The 22,242-nt window shown below is 48.5% G+C and overlaps 1 protein-coding gene across 12 annotated transcripts in view; it reads left to right on the top strand.

Moving 5' to 3' along the window:
- Positions 1 to 22,242, top strand: part of GRAMD1B (GRAM domain containing 1B) — a 197,963-nt gene that overhangs the window by 127,561 nt on the left and 48,160 nt on the right. The window contains exon 1 of one of the 12 annotated variants that reach the window (XM_058664033.1): positions 8,614 to 8,934. The exons of 7 other annotated variants lie outside the window; for them this stretch is intronic. In XM_058664033.1, the coding sequence (XP_058520016.1) occupies positions 8,924 to 8,934 (11 nt within the window). In that variant the 5' untranslated portion in view covers positions 8,614 to 8,923. Of the gene's footprint in view, positions 1 to 8,613; positions 8,935 to 14,093; positions 14,198 to 15,545; positions 15,822 to 22,242 lie in introns of those variants that run through there. 4 more of the 12 variants (XM_058664032.1, XM_058664035.1, XM_058664029.1 and 1 more) reach the window with 4 other exon arrangements.

The following is a 22,242-nucleotide window of genomic DNA, read 5'->3' on the forward strand; positions in this document are numbered from 1 at the left end:
CTCTGCTTGAGTTCCTTGTAGTACCTTCCAATTGGAGGGCCTCATGTTCTGTCTAGTATGGAGCCCCATGCTTGCTGTCTGATGCCAGAAGTGGATTCTTGCCTGTGGCCACTGAGCACCCACTCTAGAGTGAAGATCTTTTTCAATGAAAATCAGAGCTTCATCAAATTAGCCTCAGAAATCTTTGAATAGAGTAGCCCTTCTGCCCTTGGGAACGCAGATGGAGTTCTTCTGGATACGGCCTTTCCCAGCCCTAGCCGTAGTAGCAACCTGGGGAGTGAACCAGTAGATGAAAAATCTCTCTTTGTTTCTGTTTCTCTACCTTTTGCTTTCAAATAAAAAATTATCTTTTTTGAAAAGGAAAAAATATTTAAATTATAAAAATACTTTAAAAAATACCTCAAAGATCAGAGGTAGGCATTTGGTTGGCACAGTGATTTAAGATACCTGCTTCCTTCTATGCCATGCAGGTTTTGAATCCTGTGTCTTGTATTTTTTTTAAGATTTATTTATTTTTATTGGAAAGTCAGATATACAGAGAGAAAGATTTTCCTTCTGATGGTTCACTCCCCAAGTGGCCGCAAAGGCTGGAGCTGAGCCAATTCGAAGCCAGGAGCCAGGAGACTCTTCCAGGTCTCCCACACGGGTGCAGGGTCCCAAGGCTTTGGGCTGTCCTTGACTGCTTTCCCAGGCCACAGGCAGGGCACTGGATGGGAAGCTGGGCTGCTGGGATTAGAACCGGCGCCCATATGGGATCCTGGCGCGTTCAAGGCAAGGACTTTAGCTGCTGCGTTATCGTGCCGGGCCCTGAATCCTACTTCTATATTCATTCCATCTTTCTGCTAATGTAAAGCCTGGGAGGCAAACAAGTGATGGCTCGATACATGGGTCCCTGTTACCTGTGTTGGAAGTTCCTAGCTTCAGCCTGGTCTACTCCTTGGATGTTGGATGTTGGAGTCATTTGTGGAATAAGTCAGCAGATGAAAACTCTCTTCCTCTTTCTTTTCTCTCCCCCACCCGCCCCGTGTATGTGTGTTTCTATTTCACTGTCTCTTTCAAATAAATAGAATGAGAAAAACCATTGAAGTCGTGGCAAAGATAACATGCAAGGATTTGACTTTAAATTTGTTAAAGTCCCTAGTCCCTGGTTGGCATCTTGGTGTGCTGAATAAGCTTACACATGTGGTCATAATCTTTAGACTCAGTTTTCTCGTATATGAAATTGGAATAGCAAGATTAAATGAGCTGGGCCCGGCGGCGTGGCCTAGCGGCTAAAGTCCTCGCCTTGAACGCCCCGGGAGCCCATATGGGCGCCGGTTCTAATCCCGGCAGCTCCACTTCCCATCCGGCTCCCTGCTTGTGGCCTGGGAAAGCAGTTGAGGACGGCCCAATGCATTGGGACACTGCACCCGCGTGGGAGACCCGGAAGAGGTTCCAGGTTCCCGGCATCGGATTGGCGCGCATCGGCCCGTTGCGGCTCACTTGGGGAGTGAATCATCGAACGGAAGATCTTCCTCTCTGTCTCTCCTCCTCTCTGTATATCTGACTTTGTAATAAAAATAAATCTTAAGAAAAAAAAGATTAAATGAGCTGTCATCCAATGTGCCCTTCATAAAGTATCTGGAATAAATCTGATCTGCTAAGTTCTTGGTGAGTTTTATCTCATTAAATAGGAAGTTAGAGGGAGGAAAGAGAGGAAAAGTGTTTGGGGTTAAAGAAAAACTTGAAAAATGCAGATCACTGTGTCACTGTGCTTTATACAGTAAATCTGTATCGTATTACTAGAGAATTAGGCTAAGATTGTATAAACCAATAATGCAATACCTTGCCACTGAATGCAGTCTCCTTAAGAAAGCTCCCACCACGCATGTGCCAACTTAACTGGGTTGGGTGCAGTTTGGCATTGGGAGATGAAAATACTAAAAATGCAGCGGAATTTGAGAACCACTGGAATAGATTATTCAGTGGGTTTGTGGCTGATCCTTGCTGAAAATCCAGTGTTCATGGTTGGAAACACTTACAGAAGAAAAACACAGGAGCTGATTATTCTGTTTGGATGCAGTTCAAGAAAATTGTGAGAGTTGACAAGCTTGATCACATGAGAATTAGCTAATGTGTCCACAGAGCCCTGACTCTTGCATGCTAGGTCTCCAGTGGGCCAGGAGCTACACTTTTTCTTTCCTTGCTTAGCTGCATTTGACTTTAGAGGAGGCACTTAAACTTGCAGTTCTTTGCATATATAATAAATTTGGACCTAAAGCGTGGGACTCTGTTGGAGTGTCAGTGTGGCTACGCAACAGGGTTCCACTGAAGCCGTCTGAATCCTCGGCTTCCTCTCCACCCTCTGTCCATTTCTTGCTTCAGGTTTTAATTATGTAGACATTACTGTTCCTCATGCAAGAGATGCAGTATTAATGAGAGGTCTTGAGTTACAGCTGGGTCAGAGGCAATCAATATACCCATTTGGACACCCCTGACTCAGCTTCCATGGATTGGAGAACTTAGGTGGCTGAGTGGAATCGACAGAACATTAGTTCTCTTGCATTAATGGTTCATAAAACATGGACAATATGCTAAGCATTAATTCAGGAAAGAGTTATTTAATAGGGTCTCCAGAGTACCTGACAGCCAGGTCATACCAGCTCTTCCACTCTGCAAGAATGGGCTCTAATAACCCCTTCTCATTTCTCAAATTCTTTGCACATTTGTGGACCCTCTGGCTAACTTCTTTTTCACCCTTGTAGACATTTCAAGGCTGTCTTTATAGGCCCAACCTCTGCTGCCTTACTCCATCTTGTTTTTGCAGCTGGTAATGGAGGGAAACAGTGCAAGAATGAATTCAAACAGACACTGGAGTCGGAGTGCTGGGGGACGCATCCCACTGTGTCTGTTGTCTGTAATGATTCCATTTCCTAGGTGCCCATTTCATCATTCTAGGTATGATGTGAAGAGTAAACGAGGGAATTCATATTCAACACCCATGTATGTGCATGTATTGAACAAAATGGTCACAGTGCTCCGTGTGCTTTTAGCCATTTCATTTTCTTGACTCACCGAGGTGGGTCAGGTCTGACTCATCTGTGCTTTGTTGCCTCATCTGCATAGCAGTGCATCAGGGAGGGTTCAGGCAGGAGATAGAAATGGCATCAATGATTTGATAAGGGAAAATTGAATATTAGGAATCATTAGTAAGTGAAAGCCTATAAAGGTCTCAAAATAATTCAGGAATGATAGATCAAGCACACAGCTACTACCTGCTGCATTGAGACACATCATTCAGTGGGAGAAGTGGGGGAATTGAGGGTGGGAGGGAGGGTGAGCAACTTGTAAGACTGAGAGTCAAAAGTACTTTGGTGAAGAAATGGCTGCTTGCCTAGGGTGTGGCAGAGAAGGCTCTTGAGGTGCCTTGGGGCGGGGCCCGAGAATTGGAGATCTCCCATTATGGGTGCCATGGAGGCTGAGTCTGGTGACCTTGTAAAGCACCAGGACCAGGAGGGGAAAAGGGCCAGGAAGGCATAGCACCTTTGCCTTGCGTTCACTTGGGGAGTGAGGACGGAAGAACTTCCTCTCTGTGTCTCCTCCTCTCTGTGTATCTGCCTTTCCAATAAAAATAAATAAATCAAGTTCCGGTGCCTCTGCAGTGCCTTCTACTGATCAGATACAACATTGTGCTGACGCAGCAAAAGAGAAATGTTTACAGGGTACAGCTGCAGTATCACGGGTAGGACAAAGAAGGGTGATTTCTAGCAGGTCCTAATGAAATGCAGTAGTCTTTCCTGTGTCTTTTCCTTAGTAATTTTTAATTTATGCAAATAGCATGGTATGGCAACAACATGGATCTTAGAAATAATGGTGATTTGTAGTAAAGACTTATTTATTTTTATTGGAAAGTCAGATATGCAGAGTTAAGTATAGGCTTTTCATACCCAGTTTTTTTCCCGTAAGTTTTATTCTTTACAAACGAATAAGGAATGTGAAAGCACCTATTTTTGTTCTTATACCAGTAAGTGTCTCAATCAATACTAGTTCCTGTTTCTGTCCCTTTTTTGACGTGTACCGCTGTTTAGGTAAGTGGTTGTGATCATATTGAGACAGTCGGCTTCACGGTTTGCCTGCCATTCACCACAATTTAGCAAAGTCCGTTTCAATTACAATGTTTGCAGGGCTTCCCCTGTGAAAATCCCTGTGTTTTCACTGTGTTGCGAGAAGGATTCCAAGAAAAAGTAAGACCTTATCCCCTTTCTTGTCACCGTTTTTCATTCTTGTCAACAATTATTAAGCACTTGGGGTGCATAAGAAACTGCATAGTTACTGCCTTTCTTTACATACGGTAGAACTGAACAGGGCTGCACTGAATGGGACTGTTTCATTGAGGCATTTAGAGAAGTACTGAACTTCTCTCCTCAGCCCTGATTTCTTCAGAGTGCTCTCTGCAAGGTGCTTTGGATGTCACACAGGACTCTCAGAAAGCTCTTTTCCTTCTAGAAGTAGAAGCAAATGTCAGTTTTCCATATCTCTAAAGGAAAGGCTTAGTTTAGAAAAAGGAACCTGCTTTCCCCCCAGTCTCCTCAGTTCATTTACAGAAAAGCAGTTGAAGATTCAGGCAGCCCAGATCTTAGTGTGAGAGTGTGGAGAGCAAGTTGCAGGAGCCTGGGGGTGAGTGGGCTAGTTTACTTGTTAGCAGTTTGGGATTTAGCTGGAATTTGTGTGCTACTTTGAAGTGGGACCAGCAGTAAGTGGAGATGACACAATGCAGATGTATAAACATTGCTAGGAAAAGGCTTGAGCCCTCTTGATGACAGGCTGGTAGGATCCTCCTTTTCATATACAAAGTACTGGTTAAAAGGTGGATTCAGGTAAAGCACAACAGGTTTCTTTGGGTGCTCTGCTGTTGAGGAAGCATACAGGGGACTCCAGACAGCTCATGAAAAATGCCAACAGTTTAGTTTGGTGCCAAAAAAAAAAAAAAGAAAAAAGAAATGCACGTATACTTTTTGTAATCTATTTTTCATGAATGTTTGATGGTCCTTTATATACTGCAGGGAAGTTATTGAATCTCTCATCTGAGTTTTATCATTTGATAAATGAAGGGTTGTAAATACCTGTTTTTATTGTTGTTAGGATTAAATGACATCACTTGTGGGTGGTATTTAGCCTGCTGATTAAGACACACAGCATTAGACACCATGCCTCATATCGGAGAGCCTGGATTTGATTCCTGATTCCAACTTGCCGTCAGTGCACACTGGAGGTGGCAGGAGTGGTCCTCACCCGTGGGGCAGAGCTGGATTGAATTTCCAACTCTGGCTTCAAAGCCATCTGGAGCATTTGGAGTGGATGGGAGCTTTCTCCTCTCTCTGTCTCTTTATTCCTCTCAATAACAACTGATATAAAAATATATATACATAAAAAAATGTGTCAAAGACATAGTAGATTACCTTGCACATAGAAAGTCTTCTTTTTCTGTGCTCAAGGTAAATTTAGTTTTATTGTAACTCAAGGGAGGAGCCTCTAATCATGAAAGAAAGGCTCTCATTTTGTAACACAGTCCAGATTCTCTGATTTGTTCTTTCTGTCCCTTTATTATTATTCCATGAGGTCCAATCTGGGATGGAACTGGCAAAGAACATTTTGGTGAGGAAATATCAAACACATTCCTAAGGTGTTCTCAGGAAGTGAGGGCTCTCTTCAACCCACTTTCCAAGGTTTCTGAGTAATGGACTTCCCAGTAGAAGAGAACTTCCTTTTTGTCTTTCCCCTCTAGCTACTGTCTTTTTTTAAATGGGAAAGGCAGATACATAGAGAGAAACATCTTCTGTCCACTGGTTCACTCCCCAAGTAGCCACAACAGCCAGAGCTGAGCCAATCTGAAGCCAGAAGCCTCCCCCAGGTCTTCCACCACGGGTGCAGGGTCCCAAGGCTTTGGTCCGTCTTCGACTGCCTTCCCAGGCCACAAACAGGGAGCTAGAATGGAAGTGGAGCATCCGGGACATGAACCAGTACCCACATGGGATCCCGGGGGATGCAAGGTGAGGACCCAGCCACTGGGCCTTCATGCTAGGCCCTAGCTACTGCTTTTGACCACATACATGAAAGCAACAGCCTGTGGTCTTAGGGAGGCAGATCCAACAGAGGGAATAACAATTGCAGTCAGGTTCAGTGTGCACCCTCTAAGAGCAGCAGCCTAGGGAGGTGCTCACTTGACCCGGTGCTTTCTTATGCCTTTATCATCACCCATCCAACATCGGAGAGGAGGAAGTACCTATAATAGAGTTCCTCCAGTGAAGCTAAGATGGAGGTGGATAGGGACCTTCTGAGAGTCATAGAGTGAGAAAGGAACAAAACTTAGTTTTGGATACAGATATGATTCAAGGCCAAGACAGTTTCTTGGAGTAAAAGAAGAAAGGCAGGGCCTTAGTGTGGTAGCCTAGTGACTAAATCCTCACTTTGCAACCACCAGGATCCCATATGGATGCCTGTTCATGTCCCAGCTGCTGCACTTTCCATTGAGCTCTTTGCTTGTGGCCTGGGAAGGCAGTAGAGGAAGGCCTAAAGCCTTGGTACGATGCACTGGGAAGAGGCTCCAGGCTTCTGGCTTCAGATCAGCTCAGCTCTGGCCTTTGCAGCCACCCGGGGAGAGAAACCGCAGACTGAAAATGTGCCTCTCCTTCTCTGTAAATCTGCCTTTGCAATTAAAAAAAAATCTGTTATTTAAAACAGTTTAGAGTTCCAGTTCTTAGGATATTACAATATATTACCCGCAGCTAATTCCGGCAACCTGGTTCTTTACCGTGAGCTGAAAACACCAGACGCAAGGAGGTATCTTAGGAGGTTTATTCCAGCGGGGTAGGAACAGGGTGGAGGGCAAGGGGAAGGGGAGGAGGGGAAGGGAAGAGCAAAAAAGAGGAAGAGAGCAGTACCTGGGGGCCTTTTTGTGCACCAGGTGTGGGGGGCGGGGATTGGTGCCTGCAGGCGAATGCCTAGGGATGATTGGTGAGTGGGCGGGGTTGGGGAAGGGGCTGAAAGATGGGTGTGGGATTTTCTGGTGGAATGCCAGGTTACCTCTGGTGGATGGCTGGACTGGCGCTGATTTTGTGAGCTGTGAGGAAGAAGTAGTGCCAGGTCCAGGGTGGGATATTCGAGTAACTCCTTACAAAGTCTTTTAAGGTAAAAGAGGCAGGTAGGTCGTTGGAAGTGAGGAAGGCATTTCAGCAGAGGGGCTTGACCTCACAAGGACAGTAGGTAGAATGCGGATGGTGTCCATCCAGCTTTCTTGGGAGTTGGGATTCCAGTAGATAACTGAGATGGAATCAAACCACCCAGAGAGATAGCAAGGTTGCTGCTCTGTTAGTAGGCTGCAGGGTGAAGTCATCTTGGAAAGACTTTCCATGGTGAGCTATAGGACTTGGCAGTAGTTGCCCAGGACACAGATGAAAGCTGTGGAGGAGAGTTGTCGCCTATAGTCACCTGAAGTGCATTTCCTGCAGCTGACAGGCCAAACACTTCCTTCAGGAAAAGCCAAAAGGCAAGCAGGATGAGCTCAACACTTAGCTACTCAATTGACCTACAAAGTGTCATTGTGCACATTACCTGGGAGTTTCTCAGATAAGCTCTTGGGGTGATCTAAGCCACTACATCACAAGTTATGGCTTAACAAGATTCTTGAGTGATCGGATGTGATAAGCACCAAGCATCCGATCGGTGATGGTTGCTGACTGTGGCTCCCATTCGGGTTTCTCCAACTCCTATCTACAGTGGACTTGGCCCTCCTCATTCACACCTGGAGAGGGGACGGGGTGGGGTTGCAGGCATGGGTGGCATGCTGGGTGCTCTAGATCCCTTACCAGGATTTGGCTTTCGTATGTTAGATGGGCCGGAAATGCCTGTTCGGAAGAGGATGCAAAATCAAGTAGGCACAAGTGTTTTGTACCCATGCTATGTATCAGAGAATGCACAGAAGAGGAGGGAAAAAGTGCAGTGTGAAATTTGAAAATGCAGAATGTCACTGCCATTCTTTCCCTTAAGTCTGACCAGCTCAAGATGCCATGAGCATCACAGGAACCATGGGCGGCACTGGCCTGATGAGGCCCTCAGCATTTACTCCTGTAGCTTGTGGTCCCCAGAACTGCCTTTCTCTTCCCCTTGTTCCCAGCGCTCTGGCAGGGAGAGCAGCTGTCCTCACAAGGCTTCAAAGCTTAATTTAGAGCCAGGCGCCTGTGCCTGTATTTAGTGTCACCTCGGCAATACAGGTCTAACTAATAGGCAGCACCTGGGACATAATTGGTGGCCACAGAGGGAGCACTGCCTCCCGGGTGAAGCATCTTGTGTTTTGTCAGATTGCTGGTGGGGGAGGGGGTGGAGAGGAAATAACGCCCGCAGCCCCCGCGGCTGCTTCTCTCCAAGCCGGCATGAATAATTGAGCGCTGGCAAGCTGGCTGCACCAGAGTTGCATTATGTAAACCGGCAGGCGGCGGCGGCGGGCGAGCGCGGGTGTGTGTGCGCGTGTGTGCGCGCGCGCGTGTGTGTCTGCGCGCAGGAGGGTGCCTGTCTGAGTGTGTCGGTGCGCCTGTGCGCGTGCGTGCCTGAGCTCCGAGCAGCTGTCTAAGCGCGAGAAAAGGGAGCGAGCAAGGGCGAGGGGGCTGTATACGGCTGCACTGCACGACCACACCAAATCACAGCCACAGCGGGAGGTGGGGGGAGAAAACGATGGGAGGTCACGCTTAAAATTCCAGAGCGGTGGGACGCGGCCGAGCGAGCCCTGCCTCCGTCCCCTCCCCCGATAGACCCAGGGCTTTGGGATGGGCATGGAGGTGAGTGGCCTCCAAGCTCCTCAGGGCCCCCTTCTCCCCGCCCCCGCCCCCCCACTGCCCAATGCATGAATGAATGAGTTCCTCTCTGCACTGCGCTCTGCTACCGTTCCCTAATGGCTTCCAGGTTAGTGCTAACTCGTGCTGACGCTGTGTGTGTGTGTGAGTCTATCTTTGTTTCTTCGTGGGATGTGTTTTTGGCAGGGGTGGGCATGTCCCCGGATTGGATTGGGTTGGGCCCCCGGGTCTGGAACGTGGACCTGTCCTCTGGTTGTGTGCTTTTTCCAGCTGGTGCGGGCTGCTAAGAACACAAACCTTTCAAGGCAGTCATTCCGGAGTCCATGTTGTTTGCTTCTGTTCTCTGTTCAGGGGATCTGAAAGCAGCCAGCGTGACATCACGCTGCAGAGATGCCACATTCTTTTGCCTCTCCAGCCTTTTTGCTCATCTCCTCGGCTCTCCCTTCTGCCTCCTCCAGTAGCACCGCTGGAGCCCACCCAGCTTTGGAGCACTGATGGGTGGGGCCCCTCCACGACTGGGGTGGGCTGGGGAAGAGGGGCTCATGGGGTCCTCATGCTCAGGATCCTCTGACCTGGAGAGCCCAGGGCTGAATTAGCAGTGCGTCACAGACAGGGGCCCAAGAACTCCTAGGGGAGGTGTGGACCAGCCATGTGTCCCATGTGCCGGTGGTTTTGCTGCACTGTGTCCCTGTGGGCAGGAGGTGACCACAGCAATGGTCAGAAAGACAGGGATAGATCCCACTTCTTCCATAAGGCGAGGAGTTGTTGAGGGACTGGGGCTGGCCAACAGCTGGAGAGGCAGAGAGGGGAAGTCCATAACTAGCTCCGGAATCAAGAAAATAAAGGGGTTTGTTTATTCTTCGACTTGGCCTGCCCTTGGCTCAGAGAGTTGCCATGTGTTTTGAGAAAATAGACACCCAGTGACTGAGCCTTACTCCCCCACACCTCCTTACATTGTTAGTTATTTGCCTGATTTGGGGAAGTGCATGGGTGGGGGAGGACTTGGAATGCCTTGTCTCCCTGGGGCCTCAGCTTAACCAGGGCTAGGGGGAGTGATCTTTGCCTCTCCTGACATTTACCAGTGAACTCTGCTCTGTGGACACCTCTCTTACCCCCTTATACCTCTCTCTGCAGCTGACCTTGTATGCTAAGCACATTGATATGCTAAGTCTTTGATATGGACAACACTCCACAGGTCAGAACAGTATACAGCTGAGATGGGGCAAGGGGGCCTTGGAAGGAAAGAACAGCCATGGGATGTTTGTCAGTTTCCTGGGGGCGGAAGAGTGACATTGTCAAGGCCAGAACTGGAAAGCAAGCGCCCCAGGGAGTGTAGGAGTGGACCAAGTGGTCAGGTCCTTGGTTGGCTGAACTCCTTAGGTATTTCAGCAACTTACAAAGCATCGTTGAGGAGCCAATTAAGGGCAAGATCTTTTATCATCATACCTTAAAAAAAGAAAAAAGAGTTTCCTTTCCTGGCTTTTCAGGTTTGCTCTGCTGACGAGAGCTAGCTTCCACCTCGCTCCCCTGGTGAGTGTTGCTTGGGAACACAAGTTCCATGATTTAGGGTGCAGATTCTGTTCCCCTGACAGCCCTGCACAGATGATCTGTGGAAGGGCAAACCCTATGAGACTAGGGATTGACAAACTTGTTCTGAAGGGCCAGATAGAACATCCTGTAGGCTGCGGGCCATGCTGTATCTGTCACTGGATATCAGTATGAGAGACCGTGAAGAATTAATGAATGAATAAGCATGGCTATACTTACTTGCCAGAATTTACTTGTAAACTCCAAATTGTGAGTTTCATACACAACTTGCACCTGTCATGAGAGATTCTTTGGATTCTTGTTATCTTTTGAAAATGTGAAAAGCATGTGTGTATGTGTCCAGTTAAGACCATCTGATGTCTAGGGTGGTTTGCATCTGGCTGAGTTACCCGTTTTAGTGTTCAGCGCTGTGGTATAGCCACCTGAGCTGGGTCCAGAACTGGATGGATTTGTCAGCATGCCCTCCCCCCGGTCCCACCCCGCAACTCAGGCTTGTCTGATTGGAGGAAGTGTAGTGTGCCCAGCAAGGACGCACGTGCACTCATTACACGTGCAGGCTAAGTCTGAAACTTGTACCCAAAGTCTCAGAATGATGACTAATTCCACATTCCCCCGATTCACAGGATGAAACCAAAAATATGTTTGCACCCTGCTTTCCGAAGCACGAGGGTGATCATCCTGCCCTGCTCTGAGCTGGTCAGATGGCTTCTCCTCCTGTATTATTACAGCCATGCCTGGGTTGTTTTCCTTTTGCTCTTTTCAAGGGTGGTGGTAGCCATTGGGAATCACCTGGAATGCATACAAAAAGAATTAGCCCTGTTAGTGGCCCTGTGAGGGACCACCAGATATGGGGCAGGTCACAGGACAGCCCTGGGTGATGACAAGCAGAAAACGAATCAGATTTGTCCTACAGCTCCCAAGGTGGCAGCGTAGGACCTTATGGTAGGAAGCAGCTTATGCCTACAACAAAAATCTACCTGAGTTTTCCAAAGGGAAAGTGAATTACATAACAGTTATTGACTTCAAGTCCCTTGAGGTGTAAGAGCTCGAGCGAAACAAAGATTGGTTGGAGATGTTGGCGAGATGACTTTGACTTCCGAGACTAGGTTTAAAGGATTAACTTCATCCACCTGAAGAAGGGGAGAGAGGCAAAGGAAGGGGTTATGGCTCTTGAACTAACCCGAAGCCTGGGACACCTGGAATAGAAGAGAATGGTGCTAATTGTCATTTACAGCTAAAAGCGACAAAACCACAAAGCAGATGTTTGCAGCGGTTGCAGGAGACAATGAGAAGGACCACAAAAAGAAAATCCTGAGTTTTGTGTCTTGCATTTACTTTTGATAAAGCTTCCGGTGGATGGGCCCGGCCGCGTGGCCTAGCGGCTGGAGTCCTTGCCTTGGACGCCCCGGGATCCCATATGGGCGCCGGTTCTAATCCCGGCAGCTCCACTTCCCATCCAGCTCCCTGCTTGTGGCCTGGGAAAGCAGTTGAGGACGGCCCAAGGCTTTGGGACCCTGCACCTGCGGGGGAGACCCGGGGGAGGTTCCAGGTTCCCGGCATCGGATTGGCGCAGCACCGGCCCGTTGCGGCTCACTTGGGGAGTGAATCATCGGATGGAAGATCTTCCTCTCTGTATATCCAGCTTTCCAATAATAATAAATCTTAAAAAAAAAAAAAAAAGCTTCCGGTGGATGACGTGGGCATCTGCCTGAAGCTGGGGAGTTGCCCAGCTGTAAAGTCCTCCGCATGGCTGAACTTCTGTGCCTGAATCTGTCAGTCATTCTTTGGCCTGTTTTTACTTTATCTTTAGCAGAAAAACACGCCAGGACTGGGTTTGAATCGCAGGAGTCAAGAAGCGATTAGCCACCCAGGTGGGCTCTGCCAGTGAGACCAGCAGGGGGAGTGATATGAGGGTACTTCAGAGAGCTCATGGGAAGCTGGGTTAAAAAGGTAGGTTTATTTCAGCACAAAACACTTTTGAAATACAAGTGTAGGTTTTTCACAGTACATGTTTCTATGAGCTTTTTCTTTTATTATAATTTTTTTATATATAAAGGAAAAGGCAGACTTTTACCGGTTTACTCCTCAAATGGCTGCAATGGCCAGAGCTGAGCTGATCTGAAGCTGAGAGCCAGGAGCTTCTTCTGGGCCTCCCACATGGGTGCAGGGTCACAAGGCCCTTGGCCCATCCTTTGCTGCTTTCCCACACCATAAGCAGAAAGTTGGAACAGAAGTGGAATAGCTGGACACGAAGCAGTGACCATGTAGGATGCAGGCAGTTGCCAGTGGAGGATTAACATGCGACACCACTGCACTGGCACCCTCCATGAGCTGTTTTCAAGACCCGTACTAGGAGGGGAAGAGCTCACCAAACACTGTGACTCACTTCTGCACCTGCGCACTGCTTGGTCTGGCTTGAGCTGCGCTCTCTCACCTGAGACTAGGTACCATCATAGTGCCTGAGGGGATGTGACCCTGAGCTGAAGCCTGGATCTTGTTTCTGGAATGCTTTGCCGAGCTCAAGTCTGAGCCCTTCTGTCTCAGAGATGTTCCTGCGCTCAGTACTCCACAGTGAATGCTTGTGGGGGGGAAGAGTTATTTACTTGAAAGGCAGGGTGATGGGTGTGTGTGTGGGGGATAGTACCTCCCATTTGCTCTGCTTGTTAACTCTGCACATGCCTACACCAGCCAAGGCTGGGCCAGTCAGCCAGGTCCCCACAGGGCGACAGAGATCCGACAGCTGTCCTCTTCTCATGGCCCTGTGCCAGTCAGGTGGCGTCCACGCTGATTCTTGCCTAACAGGAGCTGCAGCTCAGACAGGGGTGATTTGCTCCTAGATCATCGCAGGGAAGGAGGCTGAGTCTGCAAGGCAGGCTCCTCCCTGGGCAGCTGTTCCTGGCCGCCTCACTCTATCTCCCTGGCCATGATCACTCCTGTCACATGGTGTTAATCACGTACCTGTCTCTTCCATTCATGTTTTAGGCAGATTCTAGATCTCCTAATGTCTGCAGCATGACCTGGTGTGGAATTTGGTCCTCATCAGCTGTTTGACCGGTGGAGGAAGGGGTGGATCCTACACAAGATATCTCTGAGATTTAGTCGCAACCTGCACCTTCATAAAGATGGGGGAGGGGCCCTCGGTCATACCTCCATGGGCCCGGAAGTTCTATTCAGTTGAACTCCTCCTTGCCTTATTCTGGAGGTTTGTGGTCTTCTAATCAATTGGAAATCTCTTTCCAAGATGGGTTTCCTGGGGTGGCTTAGCATCTTTTCTGTCTCACAGGGTCCCATCTCCCTGAGCACTAAGGCTTCTGAAATACTTGGGGTAGGGTTGTATTTAAATCTGGATGAGTCCAGTTGGAAAGTATTGAGTCCCTCCCTACAGATAGCCCAACATCATGTTGCTTATTGTGTGGTACAGAGAATAGTGGCCGTCTGATTGGACCCTCAGGGAGAGAAACTGTCTGGCGAAGTTGAAGGTGCTTAGAAGTGCTTGTTAGTGACACTGACCACTAACCAGCTTAGCTAATTTCTAAAGACTGTGAACCCAGAAAGGGCTGGATAGATGATGGTCCCTAAGAGCCAAGGAGAAGGAAAGACTGTGGCATTTAAGTATCCCTTTTAGAGCTGTGTGCCCTGGCATGCAAACACCCCGTGGTGCCACATCAGTGGGAATCTGAAGACACGGGGCTGCCTTTGGGAGGCCTCACTGCAGAGTATTTGTGCATCAGCTCAGTCAACACCCAGCTGTCAAGCCCAGCAAGACTGTCCCCCAGATGTTAGGTGCTGCGAACAACCCCAGAAACAGAAATTGTGCAACTCGAGTAAGTTGCCCTGCTTGACTCCAATGCCTTCTGCTTCATCCCAGCCCTGTGCTCACAGAGACCAGCCGCAGATGCAGATCGTGGCAGGTTATATTCCCATGGTCATAGGGAACAGGCAGCATCACTGGGGACAGGATTCACTTTTTTCAGTGGGAACTGACATCCTACATCTAACCCATTTTTACGCCATGAGCAATTATCGGAACCTCTTTTCTTCTGGGATTCACCGTCTAATTAGGTTTATTCTTTTTTAAGATTCTTGCTCCAGGAAGGTGGGTTGTGATCATTCAGCAGCTGAGAACAGACATACAGAAAGAGAAAACGATGCTCCTCAAGGGCACGAATGCTTTCAGATCTTCAACTTGGGTTCTGTCTAGACAAAGTGACCAGGGCATGCAAGAGGCTGCCAGTGATGTCATGTTAGAGTCAGAGTAAGGATTAATGGGCTGGTGTAATAAAGAAGGGAGATTTGGAGCCAGCTTGAGATAGATAAGTCTATTAGAGTGAGATGAAAGACTTTTAAAAAGAGCTCATTCCTTTATTCAGGCAGTTATGCGTATCTCCACTTGCAGAGTGTTGCCAATCATCTTGCCAGAGATGCTGGGACACCACAGAACACGCAGGCAGCCAAGAGTGTTGAGTCTTGTGATGAACAAGCACACAAGAGCAAAAAGCAAGACACTCCCAGCTTCTGTAAGTGCAGGGAGATGAGACACAAGGTGCCGTGGTGGTGATGGCTTGGGGAATGAGAGGCTGTCCACAAGGGTAGTGGCAAGGGCTGTTCAGAGCAGGGGACATTGGAAGGCTGAGAAGGAGGAAGCGATCGAAACTTTAGAGGAAATGTTGATGGCAAAATGATCAGTAAGTCCAAACATGCTAGGCCAGGGATGAACTTGATATGATCAACACTGAGCAGAGGGCTGGGAAAGAATGAGGGAGGAAGTGGCGCAAGAAGTGCGGGAGATGGAGGAACCCAGGAGTGGTTCTGTGAGAGGCATGCAGCTCTCTCTCCTGAAGGGAGGGCCCAGCGGCAGAACAGCCTCAGAACAGCCTTGAAGTTCTTCCGGTAAGACAATTCGTGTTTGACTTTTTGCCAGTGGCCCCGTGGCATCATCGGTGTCTTCAGAGGTTGCCCTCGTGTGTTCCTCTTTGAGCAGTCCACAGAGATTGATACCAGGAGCTCTGGCTTTTCCCTTAGCTCTGGCAGGACCCAAACAAACTTATTTTGTTTGTGTAGGAAAGGGGGAAAAAGTGGGTCAGGCTGTTTTGGCATTTCAGGCATGGAGTCCCAGTTCTATTGCGAGCCCTCGTCTCCATGGAAATGAAAGATAGTGTTTGTCATGCCTGTTCCTGGACTGAATTCCAAACTCTGGGCTGAACAGAAGCTGCAGGAAAGCCAGGCAGCAGGAGAGTGGGATGGATCGAGGCTCCAGCCACTGTGATGAGCGAGCCCTTCTCTTTGACCTGAGTAGAAAAGACCAGCTTTGGTCCACGCCTAGCCCTCCGTCTCCTTATCACGTCTGTGGGGTGAGAACATCAGTGGAACGGTAACTGAAGCTCTTTTTTCTACCTGGCCACTCCCCAGAGACCTTATGCTGTTGGCCAGTCCATACGAACAACCAAAGTGAGTGCTAGGCCCTACCCTCACAGCAAGTAATTCCTCCCAGGTTTATGTTGATGTCTAGATACTCAGATCGTCAGCTGGTTGCAAATGTTTTGGATGAACTCCTCCTCCTTTGAATCGCTTTGTAAATTTAAAAACATTTTCCTTAGATACTTAGGACAGGGAAAGAGCAACGGGTGAGTGGAGCTTGGTGCCTTGGCGGTGCCTGGAGTCATCCGCCCCCCAACTCTACATTGCTGGAGACCACAGAGGAATGGGATGTAGGAAGATCAGGAGCTTGGGGAGGGAGGGATGTTTGCATGACTGATGACTGGCTCGTCCATTACACTTTCATTTGGATGCTATTGCTGCAGACAGTGGGGTGGACCTAGCAGTAGCTCGGTGCTACCTTTGGTTCCGGATTTCCAACAGAGCCTTCCATAAAAAAGACTACAGAGAATTTCAACAGATTGTCCAGAGAAGTGGGAACGAAACGCTCCCTCTGTCCAAGTCATCTTGGAGCCTTTGTGGGAGGCCTGTGCAGGGTCAGGGCCTGCAGTGGGCACTTGCGTGAGCTTTGATGAGCCAAAGGCGCTGTCCGGAAGTGCAAAGTGCTCCTCAATCCAGGCCGAGTGTTGAGGCGCACTTGGCAGTTCGAGAAGAGAATCTTAGAGCCTTGCCAGGCAGAGAACACATTACTACTTTCAAGTGTGTGGTCCGTTTCTTCAACCGGGTAATCCCTGTTTGACACACATGGCACAGTTTGTTTGCTCCCTCACAGGGAAGTGGATCCCGTGGGAGAGTTACCAAGTGTAGATTCCACACATGGAGCAGGTTCCTTCCATGACCAAGGGGATCAGCAGTGCATTTAAATAATGAGTGGAATACAGGGAGGGGATGGAGGAGAGAAAGGAGACGGGTTATAGCAAATGTATCATATCAAATCAATATCGAGACGGAAAAAAATAAGTGACTCTATTATGTACCATATTGTAATACATATGTAGTATCTCTCCTATTTTTAGATTTATTTATTTATTTTTTATTGGAAAGGCAGATATACAGAGAGGAGAGACAGAGGGGAAAATCTTCCGTCCAATGTTTCACTCCCCAAATGACCGCAATGGTTGGTGCTGTGCCAAGCCGAAGCCAGGAACCTCCTCCGGGTCTCCCACACGGGTGCAGGGTTCCAAAGCTTTGGGCCATCCTCGTCTGCGTTCCTAGGCCACAGGCAGGGAGCTGGATGGGAAGTGGAGCTGCTGAGATTAGAACCGGCGCCCATATGGGATCCTGGGGCGTTCAAGGCAAGGACCTTAACCGCTATGATATCACGCTGGACCCTGTAGTATCTCTTCTTTAAGAAAAATATTTTTATTGGAATGGTAGATTTACAGAGAGAAGGACAGAAAGATCTTCCATCCTTTGGTCAGCTCCCCGAATGTTGGCAATGGCCAGAGCTGAGCTGATCAGGAGCCAGGAGCTTCCGCCCGGTCTCCCACATGGATGCAGTGTTTCAAGGCTTTGGACCATCCTCCAGTGCTTTGCTCAGGCCACAAGGAGGGAGCTGGATGGGAAGGGGGGCAGCCAAGACTCAATTCAGCACCAACATGGCATGCCAGCACTTGCAGGTGCAGGATTAGCTAATTGAGCCACTGTGACAGCCCCTCAGTCCGGTTTTGTTTTGTTTTTTAAATCAAGAGTAAAGTAGTTGGAATACGTACTGCTGCCTGTTTGGGATCCTAGCACTTTCAGGGAGAGGATTAGCTAATTGAGCCACTGTGCTTGGGCCCATCCCATCTAGTATGTTAAACAATGTCTTTTACCACAGAAGTTGAGCGTAAGTTAGGACATAAGACTTCTTGGTGTACAGTCATAGCATTTCTCTATACCTGTGTTTTCCCTGCCTTTCAACGTGAAAGGTCTTTGAACTCTTTATCTGAACCAGTCTTCTTCCTGCAGTTTTGTTTTGTAGGTAAAAAGGGCTGAGAACAGCAGCTCCAGAGATAAGGACAAGACGTGAAGCTGACCTGAGAAGATTTTTTTTTAAAGATTTATTTATTTTTATTGGAAAGTCAGATATAGAGAGAGGAGGAGAGACAGAGGAAGATCTTCCGAGCGATGTTTCACTCCCCAAGTGGCTGCAATGTCTGGAGCTGAGCTGATCTGAAGCCAGGAGCCTGGATGGAGCCTCTTCCAGGTTCTCCCACACGAGTGCAGGGTCCCAGGGCGTTGGACCATCCTTGACTGCTTTCCCAGGCCACAGGCAGGGAGCTGGATGGGCAGCGGGGCTTCTGGGACACGAACCCGTGTCCGAGGACTTTCAGTCGCTAGGCTATTGCCCCGGGCTCCCTGAGAAGATATTTTTGAGTTGATACTTGCTCTTTAAGGAAGAGGATTGGGTCCTCTGCTGGGATTTTTGTCGTTGGGATCTTTCCCCTCTGGGATACTCTAGTTTGGTATTCCCTTATTAAATGTCCTGCAGGTATCATACAAATGTGCCATGGCCTTCCTATGTCCTGGACATATTCTGTGGGAAAATTCAAAGGGAAGCTGGCTGCCTGGATATTTGCAGTCATGGTAAAAAGAATGGATGGGGATTATATTCCTAAAACTTGGGTGTCATTCTGCAGATAGGATCTGTGACAGTGGTCTGTCAGGAGTTATGGACTACTGCATACCAGGATCAGCTTTAAGCAAACGCTGGATCCGGGCAGAGAGGAAAGAGGTGCTTGTCATGTGGCCATGGGTTCCCAGGAGGCTCAAGCCCCTCTGCCCAAGGAGGGTGAGCGCCCAGTGGGCGCTGCCCTCAGCCCCGTCATCTCCTCCTCGGTCCTCTTCATTGGCACTCACAGTGGTGAATTCAAATGATTCCGCTCTTCCCCCGAGTCTTACTGAACTTACCCTGAACAGCTGTTTATAGTCTACAGTCTCTGTCACCAGGGAGCTACGTAGCGTCTTTCTTGAGGCTTGAGGGAGCGTTCCATGGAAGCTCCTCAGAATCTGCGAAGTGGGTTTCCCCGGGCACACTGGCCTGACCGTTGCAGTGACTGGATGAGGGTGGTGTGTGGGTGAGGGTGAGGTTTGGCTTCTGCGCTCTAAGAAGGCAGCCATGTGTCCCTGGTCCCTCACTATGGAATTGCTTAGAATTGCTCAACGAATTCCCAGATGGGCTGCTGAGGTTAGAGAGCATTTCCCATTTCCTAGATGGGAAGAGTAGCTGTTAAGATAATTGCTCAGAAAATATCCACTGAACAATAAATGCTCAGAAATATTATGGAGTATGGAGAATCAGGCACTATGCTAGTTTACGTAACACAATTGTCCTGTGAAATAGATAAGAGAAATAGGGCCCAGCGCTGTAGCCTAGCCGCTAAAGTCCTCACCTTGCACACACCAGGATCCCATATGGGTGCCGGTTCTAATCTCAGCAGCTCCACTTCCCATCCAGCTCCCTGCCTGTGGCCTGAGAAAGCAGTCAAGGACAGCCCAAAGCCTTGGGACCCTGCACCCGTGTGGGAGACCTGGAGGAAGAGCTCCTGGCTCCTGGCTTTGGATCAGCTCAGTTCCGGCTGTTGCAGCTGCTTGGGGAGTGAGATTAACGGACGGGCAATCTTCCTCTCTGTCTCTCCTCCTCTCTCTATATCTGACTTTCCAATAAAAATAAAGCAAATATTTAAAAAAGAAGAAGAAGGCGGCTTAGGGGCCAGGGTCATACTGGGACCCAGACCTGGGTCTGGTGGCTCCATAGACTCTGCCATGTACTGACCAGGCAGGCTCTTGGCATGAGAAGGTGTCTTGCATTTGATCTCTAATGAAATGCTCTTTTCTATTGGGCGGAGATGCTCTGGAATGGATCAAGCAGTTCTTTAAAGGAAATAAAATCTCAGTGTGCCTGGCTCCGAGTTAGTTACAGCTGTGTGTTTGGTCATCAGGTCACATTGGGGCTGGGCTCAGAAAGAAGCAATGCAGGGAACATGCTGTGTCCAGGCGGGGGAAGGAGGGGCCAGGGATTTGACTGGAACTGAGCCAGGGCTGTGGGGCCAGTGGAATGAGGATTTTGTGACAAGAAGAAGCTGCAGTGGAAGCAGGTGCAGGCACAGAGGGTCGGAGCGACAGGTACATGTTTTGCAGGATCTGGTGCCAAAAGGATTTTCTGTGAAGATGAAAAAGTTTAACTAGAATGAGGAGCACTGGGACACCAAGTAACTACTGTGCCAGGTTGCATGGGTGGCTGGTCAGGGAGTTGGCTTGTCGACAAGGTCATCCTGTGCCCGCAGAACCACACTGGAGACAAGGAGGGGCAGAGCGCCAAGCCGAGTGGTGCAGGGGCTGCTCTGCCGGCGGGGGGTAGGGGAGCAGGCTGCGAAGGGAGTCACGCGGGAAGGCAAGCCAAACCTTAGCTCTCTTTCTGTGTTTCTCGGGGCCTTGGACCAGACCTAGGTGTAAGAAGTTAGGACCACAGCCTACACAGCAGGAGATGAGCAGTCTGACTTTGTGTTGGCCGGGTGGTCAGGTAGCCAGGGGGGACAATGAAATGGTCTTTGTTGTGGTTCTGAAATATAGCCAGGTGGGAAATGAGTGTTGGCTTGCGGCCCTCCCCTGGGTGCCCTCATGTACCTTTTGTAGAGTCGGTGACCGTTGGAATTGCTTGGGTGTTCCGGTCAGCAGATTATGCTTCCGGGTTACAGTTTCCTGCGCAGGCCTGTTCCATTCTGTTTTGTGCTGGCACTTGAGGCTTTTGTTTGTTTTTCCTGGAACATTGGCCTCTCTTTCCATGCTCTGAACCTGCTTAAGGGCCACCTCCTTGGTGGATTGATTTTGTTCCAGGTCTCACTACTGCTTGCTTGTATTGAAATGAGAGGGCTGGTGGTCTAGCTTTTCCTGCCTGTAAATCCAGCCCCGAACCCCCCAAGCAGAAGTGTCATCAATTAAACTCAAATGCCAGATAGCTAATCTTTGTAGAACTCTGAGAAGCCACAGTCACATCCCGGTGGCCAGGCACTCCCCACCTCCCTCTTTCTCAGGTCCCTTGCTTTAGTCCCATAAACCAGTTGTCTTCCTGTTTTCCCTACAGCAAATCAAAGCTTTCGTTGGGTTCTAATATCCAAAGAGTTTTATATATAATACAGGATCAGATTACTAGCACATCATAGAGTTTCTTTGAAAGGTAAAATACTGGGCGGTTTTTTAGAACTCACACTGCTGGGAAAGTAGACAGTAGAATCCGTGGAGACAGGCAGTTCATTTCTTTCGTCTTCGTTTTCACTCAGCTATGCGTCCACCCACCCCATCCATCCATCCAACATTTTTCTGTTGGACTTTCTTGGAAACAAACATCAAGGAATGCATGGTTCTGCAAACACGCTCTGTAATCAGGCCTATGTTTTCAATCGTGTCCTACCACTCACCCGATTGGGTTGACTTAGATCTCTCAGGAATTCAAGTTAATTACCTGAGAATAAGGCTAGTAATTCGCACTAGAATGGTTGAGGAAAGTAAATGAAATAATGCTTAATACATGTTTAGCACTCATCGGAAGTGTTTAACACCTGACGACTTTGAGCTATTTTTATGAATTCTTACAGGTTGAAGGTTCAGCTTGGAGAACTGTGCTGTTAACGGGGGATGAACCCTAGCAGGAAACCTGCACTGGAACGCAGGAGTTCCACTTAACAGCCATTCACTGAGCGAGTGCTGATTTCAGAGACCATGCTGGGCAGGTGGAGGGATGGGTCACAAAAAATGCACCCGATTCCATCAGGTGGAAAAGGAGAGAAATGACGCTTTAGTCACAAGTAATGAATTATACATGGAAGCCTGGAGTCAGGGTGTATATTAAGAAAGCTGGGGAGAGGTATGTAGAAATAGAACATGGAAACTCTTCAAGAAGATTTAAGGAATAGAAAGTTTTGAAATAGAGATGCATGCCATTTACTTTGAGTATCTTAGATCCCGTTCTGTGGATTGTGGACGTTAGTATGGGGTTGCTAGTAGGGAGAGATACTGAGCTTTATAGATAGCTGCATTTTAGAAAAATTTAATGACAAGAATGTGAATGAGGAGGAGACGAGGGACACCACTTAGTTTATTTTCTTGTGCTAAAGCACCATAAGGAATAACTCATGAATGATAGAACTGGTTTTATCCTGAAAGCTGGGGCTCTGCAAGGGTCATCTCATGGCAGGAGGTGGAGCGCCAGTGAGCAGGAAGGTAGAGATGGGGGCAGGAAAGGGCTGAACCTGCTCTGGACCCACTCGGGTGTTCACCCATCCCTACCTGCTGCTCCCACCCTGCGCCATGTTGATTCATTTATGAAGGCACTAATTATGTTTTTTTAAGATTTATTTATTTATTATCGGCAAGTTGGATTTACAGAGAGAAAGCTCTTTCACCCACGGGTTCACTCCCCAAGCAGCCACCGTGGCCAGAGCTGAGCTGATCC

This window comes from Ochotona princeps, chromosome 4, assembly GCF_030435755.1.
Source record: "Ochotona princeps isolate mOchPri1 chromosome 4, mOchPri1.hap1, whole genome shotgun sequence".
Taxonomy (NCBI): Eukaryota; Metazoa; Chordata; class Mammalia; order Lagomorpha; family Ochotonidae; genus Ochotona; species Ochotona princeps.